This window comes from Pelmatolapia mariae, linkage group LG10_11, assembly GCF_036321145.2.
Source record: "Pelmatolapia mariae isolate MD_Pm_ZW linkage group LG10_11, Pm_UMD_F_2, whole genome shotgun sequence".
Classification (NCBI taxonomy): Eukaryota; Metazoa; Chordata; class Actinopteri; order Cichliformes; family Cichlidae; genus Pelmatolapia; species Pelmatolapia mariae.
Window position 1 is genome coordinate 23239720 of NC_086236.1, and position 16547 is coordinate 23256266.

At 39.0% G+C, this 16547-nt stretch overlaps 1 protein-coding gene across 8 annotated transcripts in view; it reads left to right on the top strand.

Moving 5' to 3' along the window:
- The first annotated feature begins 8275 nt into the window (after positions 1 to 8275).
- The window catches only part of gria3a (glutamate receptor, ionotropic, AMPA 3a), a 78320-nt gene continuing 70048 nt past the window's right edge, over positions 8276 to 16547 (top strand). Inside the window, exons 1-3 of one of the 8 annotated variants that reach the window (XM_063488093.1) lie at positions 8282 to 8460; positions 8575 to 8692; positions 9172 to 9330. In XM_063488093.1, coding sequence (XP_063344163.1) covers positions 8605 to 8692; positions 9172 to 9330 — 247 coding nt within the window. In that variant the 5' untranslated portion in view covers positions 8282 to 8460; positions 8575 to 8604. Of the gene's footprint in view, positions 8693 to 9171; positions 9331 to 16547 lie in introns of all 8 variants that reach the window. The other 7 variants (XM_063488094.1, XM_063488097.1, XR_010095146.2 and 4 more) reach the window with 7 other exon arrangements.

Here is a 16547-nt window from a genome sequence, read left to right on the forward strand (position 1 = left end):
ATGGTATGACAGGCGCCAGGTTTAAAGTAACTATGATTTTTGAATTTGTAATATAATATTTTAGGCCTAACCTGTGCAAACATGTGTTAGACTGATTGCTGTGTCAGTTTGGAACAAATGAATCAATAAGCTGACAGACACCAAAGTGTTCTGATGATAAAAGATTGCCTTTTTTTTTCTAAAGGCCAGTTTTCTGGCATTTTATTGAAAGAATTGAAAAAGACTAGTAAAAATAGAGCAATAGATAAATTAATTGTTGCCCTAGTTACAACATTTGAATGGAAGAGCATGTCCAACACTGAACATCTGCACCTGACAGAGGGCTGGAGTGAATCCACAGCTTCCCTCTTCATCATTACAATATTGTACATGACATTCCAGCACTGCAGGTCTTTGCAGCCAAAACTTAAACTGGATCAAATAGATCCCTCAGCACACAGAGTGAGTCATTTGACTAATTTACATTAGCAATTTTATTGAAAATGTATACAAAATTACTGAGTCATGCTCAATTTTGATTTACAAATTTCTAACACCATGAAATGAGACTGTAGCAAATGTATCCATGTGGGGCTCCTGACTATTCTGTGTCATCCGCTATACCTCTTAAATTGTCCTGTTTTTTTTTTTCAGGCAAAGTCACATCAGGTCTTTAGCAGTTTGTACTGCTGCTCATTCCTGTGCAATATCCCATCTGCCCCCCCCGTCATATTCCTTTTCAAGATTTCCTTTATTTAATCACTAGTGTACATATATTTATATATACATATGTATTTAGTCATCTTTTGTCTTTTACTACGTCTCTCTAATATTTTGCTCTTACTATTTTTGTATTTATTTTTATTTTATTTTATTTTATTTTGTTTTTTCTTCTACTGTACCATGCTGTTGAGTGACTGTCTTCTGCTCGTCAAACACATTTCATTGCAATGTTGACCCTGTGCTAACTTGCATATGACAAATAAAACTGAAACTGAGGTTATGTAAAAATTATCTCATTCCTGCTTATGCCTTTGTCACATCCTGTTAGAATTGTTATGATGCACTTTATGCTTGCATAACGCAGTCATCCTTAAATCATCTTCAGTTTGATTGAAATTCTGCAACTAGGCTCCCAGCAAAGTCTCCTTACTTTGGCATATATTGGATTTGTACTGTTTAAACCTCCTGACACTGTCTCCAAGAAAATGTATGATTAGTTTAAATCTTCTTGACGGTTTATATTTTTATACAGTTTCAGCATTTGAAATTGAACACTGCAGCCAAGTTAAATCCATGTGGGTTAAATACTTGTGCTACTTATATATGCATCATTTGCTTGATTTACCTTAGCACTATATGACTGAGCAGAAGTGCTCACATTCTGTAATTATCTGTGCAGTAAATTTGCCAGGTGGCATATATGCACTTTAGTTTCTTCATTAGGTCCATAAACACTGTGATTAACACTGTGTGTGCAGCATTTAGTATTTTATGGATGATGTGTGAATACTTTTAAGGATAGGGCCAAAATGTGTTTCATTCACTAATTCAGCTGTTTGCTGCAAGATTAAATGGATGGTGGTGGAATAAGTAATTGATGACAATACAAAAATTTTATGTCCAGAAATTTTACTTGGGCTCAAATCAATCCATAACCAGTGAATCCATGAGGTGTGTCCTTCTGTTTGTTGCCCCACCACTTTCTCAACTGCTATACTGGATAGATTACAGTAGAATACAGTACTTACTTTTGTCTTACAAAATAGCTCAAAAAGTTTTTTCTGCATGGTCAAATGCCTGCTTATATTAGCCAACTCTTACACCCATATTTAACGTGCAGGTTACTGAGGTCTTAAACCAGATCAAAACCTGCTGATGGTTCCTCGCTTGAGAATAAAAACCTAAGGAGACTGCGCATTTGATGTTGAGACTTGTTTGTATAGGCTAGCTTTTAACTAGTGTTGTCTTTGTTGTGATTTAATATATTGTGAGTTATATTTTTTTTTATTTGTTGAAGACTGTTGTGAAGCAGCTACTGATTCTTATGTAGAAAGGTATTATATAAGTAAATTTTGCTTACTTACACTCTCTTTACCCTCACTTATACTTTGTCTTTTGTGCTAGCCATGTGTTAGCATGTAGCCTAAAGCGCTACCGTGCCTTTGTAAAACTTCACAAAGCTGTTCCAGTAGCTGTAAACTCCTTTTCTTTGTTTAGGCACAGCTTCAAGTAACTTTTAAAGATGTAGTGCATGAACAACCAGTGATGTAAGTTAAATTGCTTTATTCTGACTGAAATTATGTTGTAGCCTAACAAAGTTTTTCAAATCAAAACTTGGGACAGATGTGAAATCAGCCTTAAAGAAAAAGAGGTTATAGATGAGAATGTCAGTCTTTGCTTATGCCACCCTACTTGTGATCCTTTTGGATTAAACTGAGTGCTATTATAAGTAGAATTGTGGTTTGAGGTCCTGGACAGAAAAACAAATAACTGGCACACTAATTCATAGCTCATATTGGCTTCTGCTCATAAGTGCAGTTAATTTTAGGCTAAGAGATAAACCTTAGTGTAAAAGCATTAGAGGTGCTTTAATGATACCCCCCCCCCCACACACACACACAAAAAAAAGAAGAGAAAAAGAATATATATATATATCTATATATATATATCTATATATATATATATATATATATATATATATATATATATATATATATATATATATATATCTATATATATATATCTATATATATATATATATATATATATATATGTATATATATATATATATATATATCTATATATATATATATACATATATATATATATATATATATATATATACATATATATATATATACATATAATTAGAACAGCAAAGATCTAATGTTCACTCGTATAGCGGTAACATGACAGACAGTGTTATAAGGTGTGCCGTTTTGGGAGGCTCAGAGCATTTACTGAAAATCTAAGTCAAGCCATAAATCCCAGCATTTTACAGGAAATGCTATGGAAAGGAAACATGAAAGGTTTTATTGTGAGTTTTACAGCACTGAGCAATCCCTTTTTATCTCCTTACTTTCTTGGGAGCTTTCAGACAACTTATTGCAGTCCTGACCTTGGGTGCCATAATGCACAAGTACAATATCATCATTTCATATCAGGAATTTCAGAGGTATTACTTTTATTGTTTAGTTACACATGAAACTCCCTTGGAAGCCACTGTGCTCAGCAGGGATGCTCCATTGTGGTCAGGGTTTTAATTTTGTTGCCTGTATTATTAATGTAAGTTAAAATATGCACAATATTCCTCCTGGTTTTTTTCTTTATCTACACTGTGATCCTGGCTAAATACTCACTTCTAACCAACCAGGAGAGCGACACACCATTACATGGAAACTGCTTCCTCTTGATCCTTGACCAAGGATCAATGATAGCAGTAGATGCACAGCGTGCCGTTTGATTCTTAAGATGCTGTTTACATCTGGAGTTCTCCTTTTTAATTATCCAGTGCCAGCCCTCATCTATGTTATCTGCAAGGAAAATGAGGTCGTGTATATATCAAAGTGCTTCTGCTGCCGCGTATTCCTCCCAGCAGGCGTTTCCTCTAATGTCATCTTAAACGTGACATGCAGTCGTGCACGTGGCTGCAAAGTTTCACATCCAATTTCACAGGTTTCAACTCTGAGTAATGATGCTAAACCAGAGACTGTCACTATAATCAAGTGAAGTTTTCGATTCTTGAAACCATTAAACAAAACGAGTGAGGAGAAAACTTGGCTCTATATGTAATAAATGCTTTATAAATTATGTACAATCCATTATAATAAACAGACTTTAAAAAGCAAAAGTGAGTGAGAGATACATTTTTCAGTATATCTCTGGATCCGTTTGACAGTTACTCAGACTGAAGTTGAAATAATGACTCAGTAACTGACCCGTTTGATGACTTCATGAATGTGCTTGTCTGATGTGTCCAATTGTGGCTTTGTGCTCTCTGTTAACAGTGCTACTTATAACACTGGATATGCCCGTATTTAGGCCACTTCACTGCCTCAGGCTAACAACTTGTGTGCATAATTCTGTGGGTTATAACACACAACTGCTATATATAAAACAAGGTTAAGTCCTGAAACTAATAGATTGGTATTGACAAGGGTCAAAAGGCGGGGTTCTATGATATGTGTGGTGCGATTTTCTGAGTATTTTAGTCTGTTTCACAACAAACATGCAGTGACTGAAAACAGCTCTGATGTCTGCATTTCCTGAAACTCTGAGTCAGTCTGGCTCTCTTTCACAGTGTACCTATTGTCCCATCTTCCTCCCATCAACCCCAAGTGGTCGCAGCAGACGGCTCCCTGAGCCTGGTTCTGCTGGAGGTTGTTTCCTGTTAAAAGGGAGTTTTTCTTTCCTACTGTCACCAAGTGCTTGCTCATAGAGGGCCATCTGCATGTTTGGGGCTTTCTCTGTGTTATTGTAGGGTCTTTACTTGACATTGTAAAGCAACTCGAGGTGGCTGTTTTTTGTGATTTGACGCTATATAAATAAACTTGAATTGATTTGAATTAAACTAACTAGCAGAGATTCAAGTTTTATCATAACGTCCTTGTTAGACTTTGAAAGTAATGTCAGATAAAAACACTGTGCTATTAATTTCATCCACCATATGGTCGACGCTTCATAAATGTCAGTTTTACTTAAACTCAGTGGGAAGTTCTGGAAAAGGGTTGCTGACATTTACACTCAATTGAATATTGCTGAAGAGGTCGTGCATCAGACAGCAAGCGGCGTGCTTCCTGAGTGGAGCTCATTTGCTCTGGTGGAAAGCGGGAAACATGCCCAAGGTGTACTGAAGATGCAGTGCAGTGATGGCCAGAAATCTCACCTAAATACTTACCCTTATTGAAATGCTGTCAGACGTTTGCCGGGGAAGTCCCGGGGAAATGGGGGAGGAACTGTAATCCTCTGTAAAGCCGGAGAATCAGTATACAGCTTTATGGACTGCAGACTCACACCGGCATGAGTTGTACCTTCAAACTAGCTCACTAAAAGCCAGATAGGAATAAACTGAAAGCATCTCCTTTATTGTAAATGTTTTTTGTTTTGTTTTTATGTGACGCTTGTACTGCAGTTAAGTTTCTCTCTTTACTTAACCAGGACAGGCTTTAAAAACATATTCTTATTTATAATGACAGCGTGGGCAAAAGGCAAAACCTCTGGAGAAAATGGTATGAGAGCTAAAAAAGAAACATTAAAAGTTAAAAGAACAACAGCACACCCACTACTTACTAACACACAAATGGCATATGGGTATGTAACAGCACAGGTCATATTAATGTCCACAATAAATCCCTTGAATTCCTCCACTAGCTCAAATGATCAGTGAACAGACACATTATTTGTTTTGGGAACTTTCATCAAAATGAGGCGAGCAGGACTCAATAAATATTGCAATTCGTGTGTGATGATAGCCAGTTAACAGAGGAACAGAGCAGACCAGTGATGACGTTTGATGGGAGCAAACGGAATAGCTGAGTCATAATAAAGAGCATCAAGCTTCTTGAAGGGCGCCCTTGCAAGTTGACCTATATATAACATCATCATTGACTAACATGGAGAGGAGGGGAACTTCACATGGCTGCTTATTCCTGCAGAGAAATGTGCACGTGTTAGACCTTGTTAGAGAGTCTCAAGCACTTTCTGCTGCAACAGCTACTGTTTGTGGTTTAGTCAGTAGTCACATCAGAAAGATACCTCATATAGTGACTCACATTAGCACCTTTTTTATACATGAAATGGAAACGGCGTTCTGTCTCTGTCAGATTTTTATTAGAGTGCATATATCGGCTCATTTTAGAAATCCCATTAAGTCACTGAGGTTTAAATGGAACCAATTTAATGCTTCTTTATTATCTTGTCATGCTTTACTTTAGTGTGCCGTGTTTTCTGTAAAGAGCTGAGGGGAGGGCTCAAGAAAATATTAATAAACCTTTAACATCCCTGACGAGGGCACCGAACCCAGCACACCAGTAATCTCTGCAGGATCCCTTACCCCGTTCATTCAACAGCATGAAGAATTAAGATTTGCACAACAAGCTGCCCTTTGTGCCCATCAGCTGGTGATAGACCAACACTTTGGACGGGTACGTGTTTTGCAAGAATTTCACTCAATCTGAGTTCATGCTTAAGTGGAATGAAACTAATTGCATAATTTTTCAAGTGGCAGTGAATGCATTTCTGCAAATGACACACTAACACTGGCGCGTATCTGAAAAAAAAAAGGTCACGCTATACTGACAGTATATCTGTTTGTGAAATTGAACTTAATTATAGTGCAGTTGTTCTCGCTGCGTCCTGTTAAAGATCGTAGTTGTATGCCAAGCATTAAATCACACCCAGATCAATAAGCACAGACACTGTTGCTTTTTTCTTTCTTTTTTTTTTTTGCAGTGCTGGTTGTGCAGCAGTCTAAATAGGGAGCTTTAATGCTTTCTCCAGCCTCGGTGCACACATACACACACACGGTATGTACACACATAGAACACATTCTGCTGCTCAGCTAATCCTAAGCCATTTAACTTTAATGTCTTTAAATAGATAAATGATTAAATGGAGTGAAGTTCAGGCAGAAGAGTTCAATAACTATTCCAATAGATTAAAATCACATTTGTGCTGGGTGCTGCAGTGTGCAGTGCAGAAAGAAATTACACAGCGCAGCATCGTAATATAAAAGAAATGAAAGAAATCTGTAAAAGGCAGCTATTTAGTTGTTTACTGTGTGTTTTTAATATTTGGTAAAACCATAGATGCTGCAAACACTGATTTAGATGGTAGTGAACGGAGCTGTGATGTTCTAAATGAGAAACAGTAAAACAACAAAAAGAAATAACATTGCATTAGCAGAGTTAACTCCAAAGCAAGCACAACTGCTTTAGGAGAACTCTGTCTTCATTACCGGAGCATGTTTGAGATTAGCAGTGGGTTTGTTGACATCATTAAGTTTTAAGGCCAGTGATAACCTGGCTATGGCTGCAGGTTTCCCCCGCTGGTGCCGTGATACTGCTCTCCCTTGTCAATAATTCCCATTTCTGTCATGGCTTATGCCGAGGCGGATGGTGAAGTAATTGGATGGACCATGTTGAACCAACATACTGGGGCTCAAAACTCAAAGATCTGTCTAAACTGATGCTTTCCTTTCCCCCCCTACTGTCTGTCTGAGATACAGGCAGTTTTAAAAGACAAAAACTGGCGTGAATTAGATAAAATAAATATAGTATAATAGTTAAAGTTGCAGCATCTTATCATATTTTGTGTTGTGTGAGTCAGAGTCCTCCTAGCTAGTGCAGTATACTTTCTTCGAACTGACCAGCGTAAGATGGGCTGCCTGAATGCATAATAATGAACATTAAACATGGAGCACAGACATTTCACCAGAAGAGATGGCCTTGTTGCATATCTCAGTAATGTGCACTCAATTGCAAAATGTAAATATGCTGATGCTAGTAGGACCTATTCCTGTGTGTCGGTGATGGATTAGACACACAGATGATTTTGGAGGGGAGAAAATATGAGCTACTTTATGCTTCTGTCACTGCCTTTTTCATTTAGATTTTATCTAAAGTGACCCTAATTTCAATCACCTCCCACAAATGATGCTGTTGCTTCTGCGTTGTTCCCCTTTGCATCAGCTGTTCACTTTCGCAGAAAAAAAATGAGCGGGAATCCAAATCACTAACACAAGTAAGTCAATTAGGGTTCTAATATATAGCATTAGTTAGGCACCTTGGCAGCCGGTGATTAAACAGTGATAAATCAGAGCATTAGTGCCCACAGTTACTGTTCCTGCTCTCAAACACCTGCAGGGGACAGCCTCGGATTATGCTGCTATTGTGCTGGACTAATGCTGCATGCATACTCCTACACATGTGAACACAATAGGAAGGGATACCATAGATGGATAGATAGCATGCTTACATGGCCTATATGCACACACACACAGCACATGCACACATGCACAAGTCAGCAATATACTGGTGATCCATACAGACCGCATGTCAGTGTGTGCACACATACACACACGCACACACACACCAAAGCCAGTAGACACTGCACCGCCTCACACACCAACTCTGCAGTGACGCGCGGAGGAAGACGGGAGGCCGCTCTTATTATAATTCAACGTCAGACCAAGTTTGATAAACGTCTACCCCCCACCCCAACCCCCCGACACCCCGGCTCCCCTCCCTCCCCATCTGTCTTTCCCTCCCCTCTTTCACTCTCCCTGGCCCATTTCAGTGGTCTTTATCCACAATAGGGACCCGTAGATCCGCTTTCTCTCTCTCCCCCCCCTCTCTCTCTCCTCCACCACCACCACCTCCATCTTTGAGATAAAACACTGGCTTTAGATTTCCAGCAGCAGCAGCAGCAGAGGGCTGGCGCTGCAGTTGCGCTGGCACAAATTCAACGTGGGTGCACACAGTGAGTGAGAGAGTGAGAGAGAAAGAGAGAGAGACCTGCCGCATCTTGTGGATTTCTTTGCGAACAAGCCCGTGTACATGGTTCTCCCTGTTTCTTTCTCTCTGTCACACACAGACCAGGAGCTGATTCCAGTTTTCGGAGAAAATGTGGCATCGCACAATAGCGGCAGTCCTTTTTTTACTCAATTCTTTGGGGCACTCGCTGGCAGGCTTTCCAAACCAAATCAACATCGGTAAGTTCAATGGGATGCACTGACTACATATTCATTTTAAAAACATTTACCATAGTCTAAATAGGACACCACTCTTTAAGTCTCAATCAGTCACTGCTTGAGGTTTTATTTTTATTTTTGTTGTTGTTGTTTTTTCTCTTTTTTTGCTTAATTCGTTGCCAACTTCACTTCTTACCAACCCAAACTGGGATTTTGCGCGTGTCTGTGGGCGGTTTGTTAAAAAATGAGTTTATATAATTTTGTCAAAATGAGAATTATGGCGCATTATTTAGTGTGACAATGTATTACACATTTTTTTCTTGGTTATTTTTGTTTCTTCCATTGAAATGAACTTACGTACGAGCCTCTGATATAATGCGATCACGCAGTCAGCCTTCCGTCCTTTTTAGTGGGATTCGAGATAGAGCAAACGCAGGGTTATGCATGCTGGGGATGGACTAATTAAAGCGCTGTCTTATGTGACATTTTGTTTCCCGTAGGCGGACTGTTCATGCGCTCCACAGTGCAGGAACACAGCGCCTTCAGGTTTGCTGTCCAGCTGTATAACACCAACCAGAATGTGACAGAGAAACCCTTCCACCTCAATTACAATGTTGACAACCTGGAGTCCTCCAACAGTTTCTCCGTCACACATGCCTGTGAGTAGTTCTGCACTGTACCACTGCCTTTTTTCTGCACAAGAACAATAAGAAACATTCCTGTTTTAGTACTATTTTTTTTTCTTAGATTGGAATAAAAAGTGCTGCAAGTTCAGGGCTAAAAAAACAAACAACAACACAGTCAAACACATGCGGAGTACATCAAATCATTTTTGCTCTAATAGTCTCATTGGTAGGCCATTCCAAAAAAACGACACAGATGTTTATGAGCTGGAAATGGCGTATGAATAAACACAGACACCTGCCAAGTGTCTGGCTTAATACTCAAACTCCTCAGTCATGGCATCCAAAATTCACCAGCTGGATTATGGAGCTTGATGGCCCGTAATTAGCCAAACGGTGATTTTTTTTTATTTTTTTTTTAAATTTAGTAATTCCAGAGAAGCTGATGAGCAGAACTTGGATGAATGTGCTCGAAAGTGCACAGGAAAAAAAACAAAAAGCACTGCCACCGTGTTTGTTGGAGTATAGGATGAAGGGTTTCATCCTATACTCCAACTTAGGGACTATGCAAAAATGAGTTTGGAAGAATGGGCATTAAAATGTTGTGACTGTAAAACAAAAAGTTGTGGAATCAGACAAATAGAATTGAAAACACAAGAAAAGGTGAGCTGTATTTACAAAGGTGAATAAGGAGACATCACTTTACAGGAGTTTAACAATGTTGACACATTTCTTTATCCAAGTGAGAAGTCACTTGGATGAGTGACGAAACGTTTCTCCCACAAAACGCTACATCCAGATGAACAGAATCAACTTTTGGAGATTTCTTTATGATGCACATTGATGAAATGTGCACTCTCTGTTTATCTATTTTCAGGTATACCCCTTTGCAAACTCACCCATCCCACCCCATTAATGTTCAGGGGAGTTTGAATGTCACTTGTCCCAGCGGCTTTAAATATCACATTAGTGTCTACTAGCTTTATAGTGCTGCAGACTCTTCTATCTTCTCCCTCTGATGGATAAATAGCCCACAGTATCAGCTGTAACATTCTCTAATCCATGTAGTCATCTCTGCAAACATGATGCACTCAATATTAAGCTGCAAAGTGTAAGAAGGTCTCATATTTGGTCTACCAGTCCCTCATCTGCCATGTAGGGCACCGAGTTCTGTCTGGAGAATTAATTTGTTATCTTTTGTCTCACCAACTTTGCTTCACACATCACGATTGAAGATCAGCTGCAGCTCTCCAAACTCTGTCAGCTGCCTTAGAGATGTCTGAGGAACCTAATAAAGTGACAGTAGGGCTTAAAAAAAGAAAAGAAAAAGAAAGGGCATGAACACAACTACATCCCAGGCTCTCAATCACATTAAATGCTGTTGAGGTCATGTGGTTGGTGGTGAGCTTAGCAGCACTCACCGACGACCAGATTGGAGCAGCCTTGGGGAGAAGCTGCAGGCAGATGCAGGTTTACACATATTCACACGCTCACACCTTGACACTGCCCGGTTTGACTACAACCTTGCACTGTCAACTGCTGAGCAATTACACTGAAGCAGCTGTGGGGTCAGTGCTCAGCTCAAGGGCACTTCAGCAGTTGCTGTGGAGGAAGAGATGAATATTACACGCTCGGCTTGTCCGGATCAGGGCTAAAGCACAAACTGCAAAGAGTTTGTCCACAGCCGCAACTGACTTTGGCTAAACCTGAACCCATTGTTTTTGAAAGAAGCTTAAGGCTTTTCTTAAAGGATAAAAAGAAGAAAAAAGCTGATAATCAGGAGGATTAATTTCAGCCAGATAAGCTGATGCAAGCTTAGCTCAGTACTCTCCTGTTGAAAAAAAGACCAGTTAGCAGCTCATTATGCAGACCAGCCAGGCCAGTTTGTGACTAAGGAATTTGCTTGAAAATGCACCAAACTACACAATTCTTATTATAGTAGTCTGGATTGCATAATGCCCCGCTTGCCTGGCAGGTGTCGATGTAGCAAATGAATGTGATGATTATGATTTGACACATTTCTATTCTGGCAAGAATTACACATTAGTCATAGCTGTGCTTTCCTACAGCAAGCCTTGTCAATTTTGATAATATTAGCAAGTGCTGATATAACTGAGATTTTAAATCTGCTTATTTCTTGTGATCCTTGAGACCGTCTACATAGCTCCCTCTTTAAATAAAACAATTGAAAGATAAAAAGAAACAGAGCAATTACTTTTTGCTTTCATCACTTGTTGTGTTTGCTTTGATTCTGAGTGGTTAAAAAAAAGCAGGACAACACTACAGACCTCCATCTAGGTCAGTCTGTAACAACCATTGCAAATTCCTAATGGCAAATGTCTCTGTTATTGGCAGTGTGGATCAATGGGTGGAAATCCGTAGTCCAGCAATAGTGTGTGTGTCTGTTTGCGATCCAATATGGAAAAATCAATTCTCACCAAGCGTTCTTTTTCCTTGTCTTTACCCTCCTCGCTAATATATGGCTGATTTTCCAACTGTTCCGAATCTCACATTTGCTGCTTACATTGCAGATATGAAAGTTAACAAACAGCAAAACTTGTAAACATCCAATGATCGATTGCAGCAAACAATTTCCAGCCATTGCAACTTGACTGAATTGATTCCGACAAAGAGAACCTCACTGTGCTGTTGTGTTTATTATCTCACCCAATTTGTGGCTGGAGTGAAGCTGCAGGATGTATTGATGTGACACCTTGCCGCGGGCCAGGACTGATTGTGTGCATAAATGCAGAAATGGGAAGGTTATATCCATTAAGACTGAGGTCAGGGCAGGGATAACAGACAGTGGAGACAGACCTGATAGCTTGGCTGGGTAATAAGAGGAGAGTTAAGCTAAATGAGTGTGGGGATTATACTTTCTGCATGTGGTGACAGGCAAGCATTTATTTAACGTTTAATCAATTGAAGTGTTTAGCCTTTCCCTAACTCGCAGTAATTAACACGAGTGTTAAATGCGTGTGAATGAAGAGACATTTCTGAGTGATCCGTAAAAGCGCATTTTGTGCTTCTGCACCAACAGCATACATTTTCAAGACTGCATTGTTAAGAAAACTTTGATTAAGCTGTCAATATTTCACTGTATTTCTTATTAGGAGTGTTTATTGTGGCTAGTTATCCTTCCTCTGCTATGACTCAACCAGTGTGATGCTGCTCAGACAGAGGCTAATGTAAGAGCACTTCAGTGTGTAGGCAATGTACAGTTCCACTAATGCGCCACAGACCAGTTCATGCAGCCAGATCTCCTCCTCCTCCTGCTCTTCTTTTTCTTCTGCATTGTTGACGCTGCAGTGAATACTTTGACTCACCGAATCCAAATTGGGATATTTTGCTTTTGTAAACTGGTATTAACAATAAGCGTGATATTTAAAGAGCTAAAGATTGATGTTGGGGTTAATAATGCACACATAATATTGTATATGTCTCTGTATTTGTTTTGTGTTCACAGCTCCCATTTTTCACTGACATGTTGAATCTAATTAATTTGCTAAATGTGAGTAATGACATTATAATCATTTCTTTTCAAATTTCATACAGATGTCATGATAATATTGTTATCTTGAATTGTGTCTAAGATGTTTTTCCTTCCCACTGTGGCCAAGTGCTTGCTCACAGGGTGTCATCTGATTGTTGGGGCTTTCTCAGTATTATTGTAGGGTCATTACCTTACAATAGAAACTGCCTTGAGGCGACTGCTGTTGTGATGCGGCGCCATATAAATAAAACTGATTAGAACTGAGAATTAGAATTCTTTTAGCCACATTAATCATGTAGGGAAATACCATTATTATTATTTCAATGTCTCAAGTGCATGCTTATTTATAAAATGCCTTAAAATGTTCACTTGTTTTTTTTAGTTAATATGTATGATTTTAAAATGTTTTTAAATAACATTTCTAGCACCAATGTTGCTATTTTTACCCTGTCTACTTATGTAGATTATGCACTCTAACTTGATTGTTAAGACAGGATCTATTTTTGAAACAAGTCAGACTTTGATCTACTTTCCAATTTAGAAGGCTATACCAGGAAGAGAACATCAAATCACAGCAAACCTTATTCATTTATAGTAATGACTGTTTTAGTTTAATTGAATTCAGCTTTTATATATTGTTTTATAGTAACTAGTAATCCATCCCTTATTTATTCCACAACTTGTTCCAACACACTCTGCACTCTTGCACTATAAATGTGCTGTACATGTTGTCAGTTTGGTCTGCTGACTACTTTGCTCACTGAGAGCAAAGAAACAGCCAGGCCAGTATGCGTTCAAATACTTTGACAATAAAGCTGATTTTGATTCCTTATTTACATGACACCAAATCACAAGTCACTGCTTTATACAGTAATCCAACGATAGCCTGTGAGTAAGCACTTAGTGACAGTGAAAGAAGAACTCCCTCTAACAGGAAAAAACATCAGCAGAACCAGGCTCAGGGAAGGGCCGTGACTGGTCAGTGGTAAGGGGAAAAAATAAGAGAAAGAGGAGATCACAGTGAGACTGGACATGGGCATTTGGCATAGTTTTATTAGTCTATATAACTGGGAGGAAAATATTTATATTGTTCTTTCTTTTTACTCAAAAACATCTTTAGAGTTTGAGCTCCATCAGACTGTTTTTGTACCTGTGAAAGTGCTTAATGGCAACATGCGGTTTGGTAAGATAAACATATTCAGATGATGCTGTAGTGGGCGTCAGTAGCTCAGGAGGTAGAGCAGGCCATCTACTAATCAGAAGACTGGTGGTTTAATCCATGGCTACTCCAGTCTGCATGCCAAGTATCCTCAGGCAAGATACTAGCCCCAAGTTACTCTCCAATGCATCCGTTGGAGTGTGAAAGTTAGATAGAATGCACTTAAGCATATAAAAAAGTGCTTGGGTGAATGAGGGATGTTGTATAAAGTGCATAGAAAAGAATCAGTCCACTTTAAATTCCCATTTACTATATAGTGCAGTTCATTTGAAATTTATATCCAAGTGTTTACTTGGAAAGTTTCGTGACATTAAAAGGTGTTATTTAAAACATAGTAAAATGTATTAAATTGGCTTCATCTGTACCTGTAGAGACCTTGTATTTTCTTATACGGGATGAGGAGGGAGAGCAGGGGAAGAACAACAGCACACAACTTCTAGTGTTTATTTTGAATAGAAAGGATCACCTGGTGTGAAAGTCACCTTGTTCTAAGTTGGGTATGTGTTCTGAATGTTTATAATAGTAGGAGCTCTGCAGTATAAGGAATAATTCACAGATGTGGGATCTATGCTTGTTTGACTTCTTTCCTGAAGTTTAAAGTTTGATGAAAAGATCAGTACTATTTTCATGTTTGTACAGTAAATCTTTGTGCTTGAACTTAGCACGAACATTGCAAATATATATATCTTGCTTTATTAATTCATAAAAAAGTAAAAACAACACATTATGTTTTTTTTCTTGGCTAGACATGGAAACTTTCTGTAGATTTGTTATGTCCATGGAGCTGCAAGGCTACAAATGAAAACATATTTCAGTTTGGATCACTATAGGCAAGAGAAGATTGATATTTCTAAACACAGTTATTTATACTGGAACTGGGCAGGCATTGGTGACAACAGATATGACATTTAGTAAGTCAGAGAAAACAGAAATGGAGCTGGGGTGGAGGTGGGTTGCAAAGCAGCTTGCAGATGTGGAACAATTGTGGGCAGATGGAAGCACCCGAATCGCCCTGCAGTGGGCGTGCAGGGCAGTGCAGCATGCAGTGTAGTAATACATCAGCTGATATGCTGTGAAGGGGAATGAGCCTGACTCTTCAGCTTGTCTGATCTGATGCCATATTTGATTAATTAATTATTGAGCAACATACATGCTACCCGTGCTACACCGAGCACAGCTAGCTGTGCCCCCCCGCTTCCAATCTTTGTGTAGCTGAAGTTATTAGAGCATTATATGTTTTAAACATTTGGCACAAATCTTTTCTTTCTTTTTAAGTTACTATAGCAAAACAAACATGCTGCAATGTGAGCAAGCAATACAAAACAATCTTCATCATAACTCTGAGAACTCATTTAAACAGACAAGTCATGGATGATGCACGAGCATCAGAGACAGGGTTGTCAAATCATTTGGCCCGAGGGTGAGCGTGCTTCATGATAGTTACTATGTTAAGCCATACTCTGCACAAATATAATTAATGTTTATAGAAACAGGTTTGTTTGTTTTTTTAAAATATAGCAGTGAGGTCACTGATCATCTGAGGACAAAGCATTCCACTCTTGGCTTCAAAGCTTCATTGTGAAAGTCTGAATTCAATTATTAAAACTTCACCATGAAAAACGCACTCACCACCTTTGCTTACATATTTGGCCAGTCAGATGTTTGTGTCTGAAAGCTTTAAATGGAATCTCTCGGTTTGGGAGCCCTTGAACAAAAAAGAGACACTTACCCAAAAGCATGTCCTTTTATCACGATGCACTGATAAAAATATCTGAGTTACTGCTACTGCAGCCAGAGTCCTGTCAGTTTGGATGACCTGTGCCAAGTTGACAAGTACTCATCGTCAGATTTGTAATGGCATTTTCATGCCATTTATAATGTCTTTAGAAAAAATTTATCTAACTGAAGAGGCATTTCAGGTGCATACAATATGGTTTTCTAAGCACTTTCACTCACATGAATAGTTTAAATCTTAGTTTAATAAGAGCTTTCAGGGTCCTTTGCTGTGGGGCAAGACATGAGTCATGGTCCATCATGCAGCACAAATGCATTAGGTTTCTATTGAACGAGGGAGTGCTAATGCTAAATAACTACAATAGAGGCATTTAAATATCAGTTGACTGAATGCATACCTGCCAATCATTTGAAAAGAGCTATAAGTATTCAGCCGAATGAGCTCGGCACGATCGTAAGAAATAATCTTATTTGTTGTTTTGCTCAAACTTAGTCAGTCGACCGTGGCCAGTCATAATGCTGCGAAATGGCAGAACAGTGCTGGATAGCTCTGGGGGCAAGCCACTGGAGATGTGCAGTTAGTCTTTCATCCTGTGCATCAGAATGTGCTTACATGTCAGCGCTGTAACACAGCGACGGTGATCACTACTGACAAGCTACAGTGATGTTGCAGCAGTTTGTTGCAGCCTTACACAACGTCCTTCAGCATGGCTACCTCTGAAATCTCTGCCGTTATTCGTTAAATGTTACCTGAAATTATTCAAGGACAACAAGCTGTGCGCGTCACAGAATAATGCACAAGAAAAC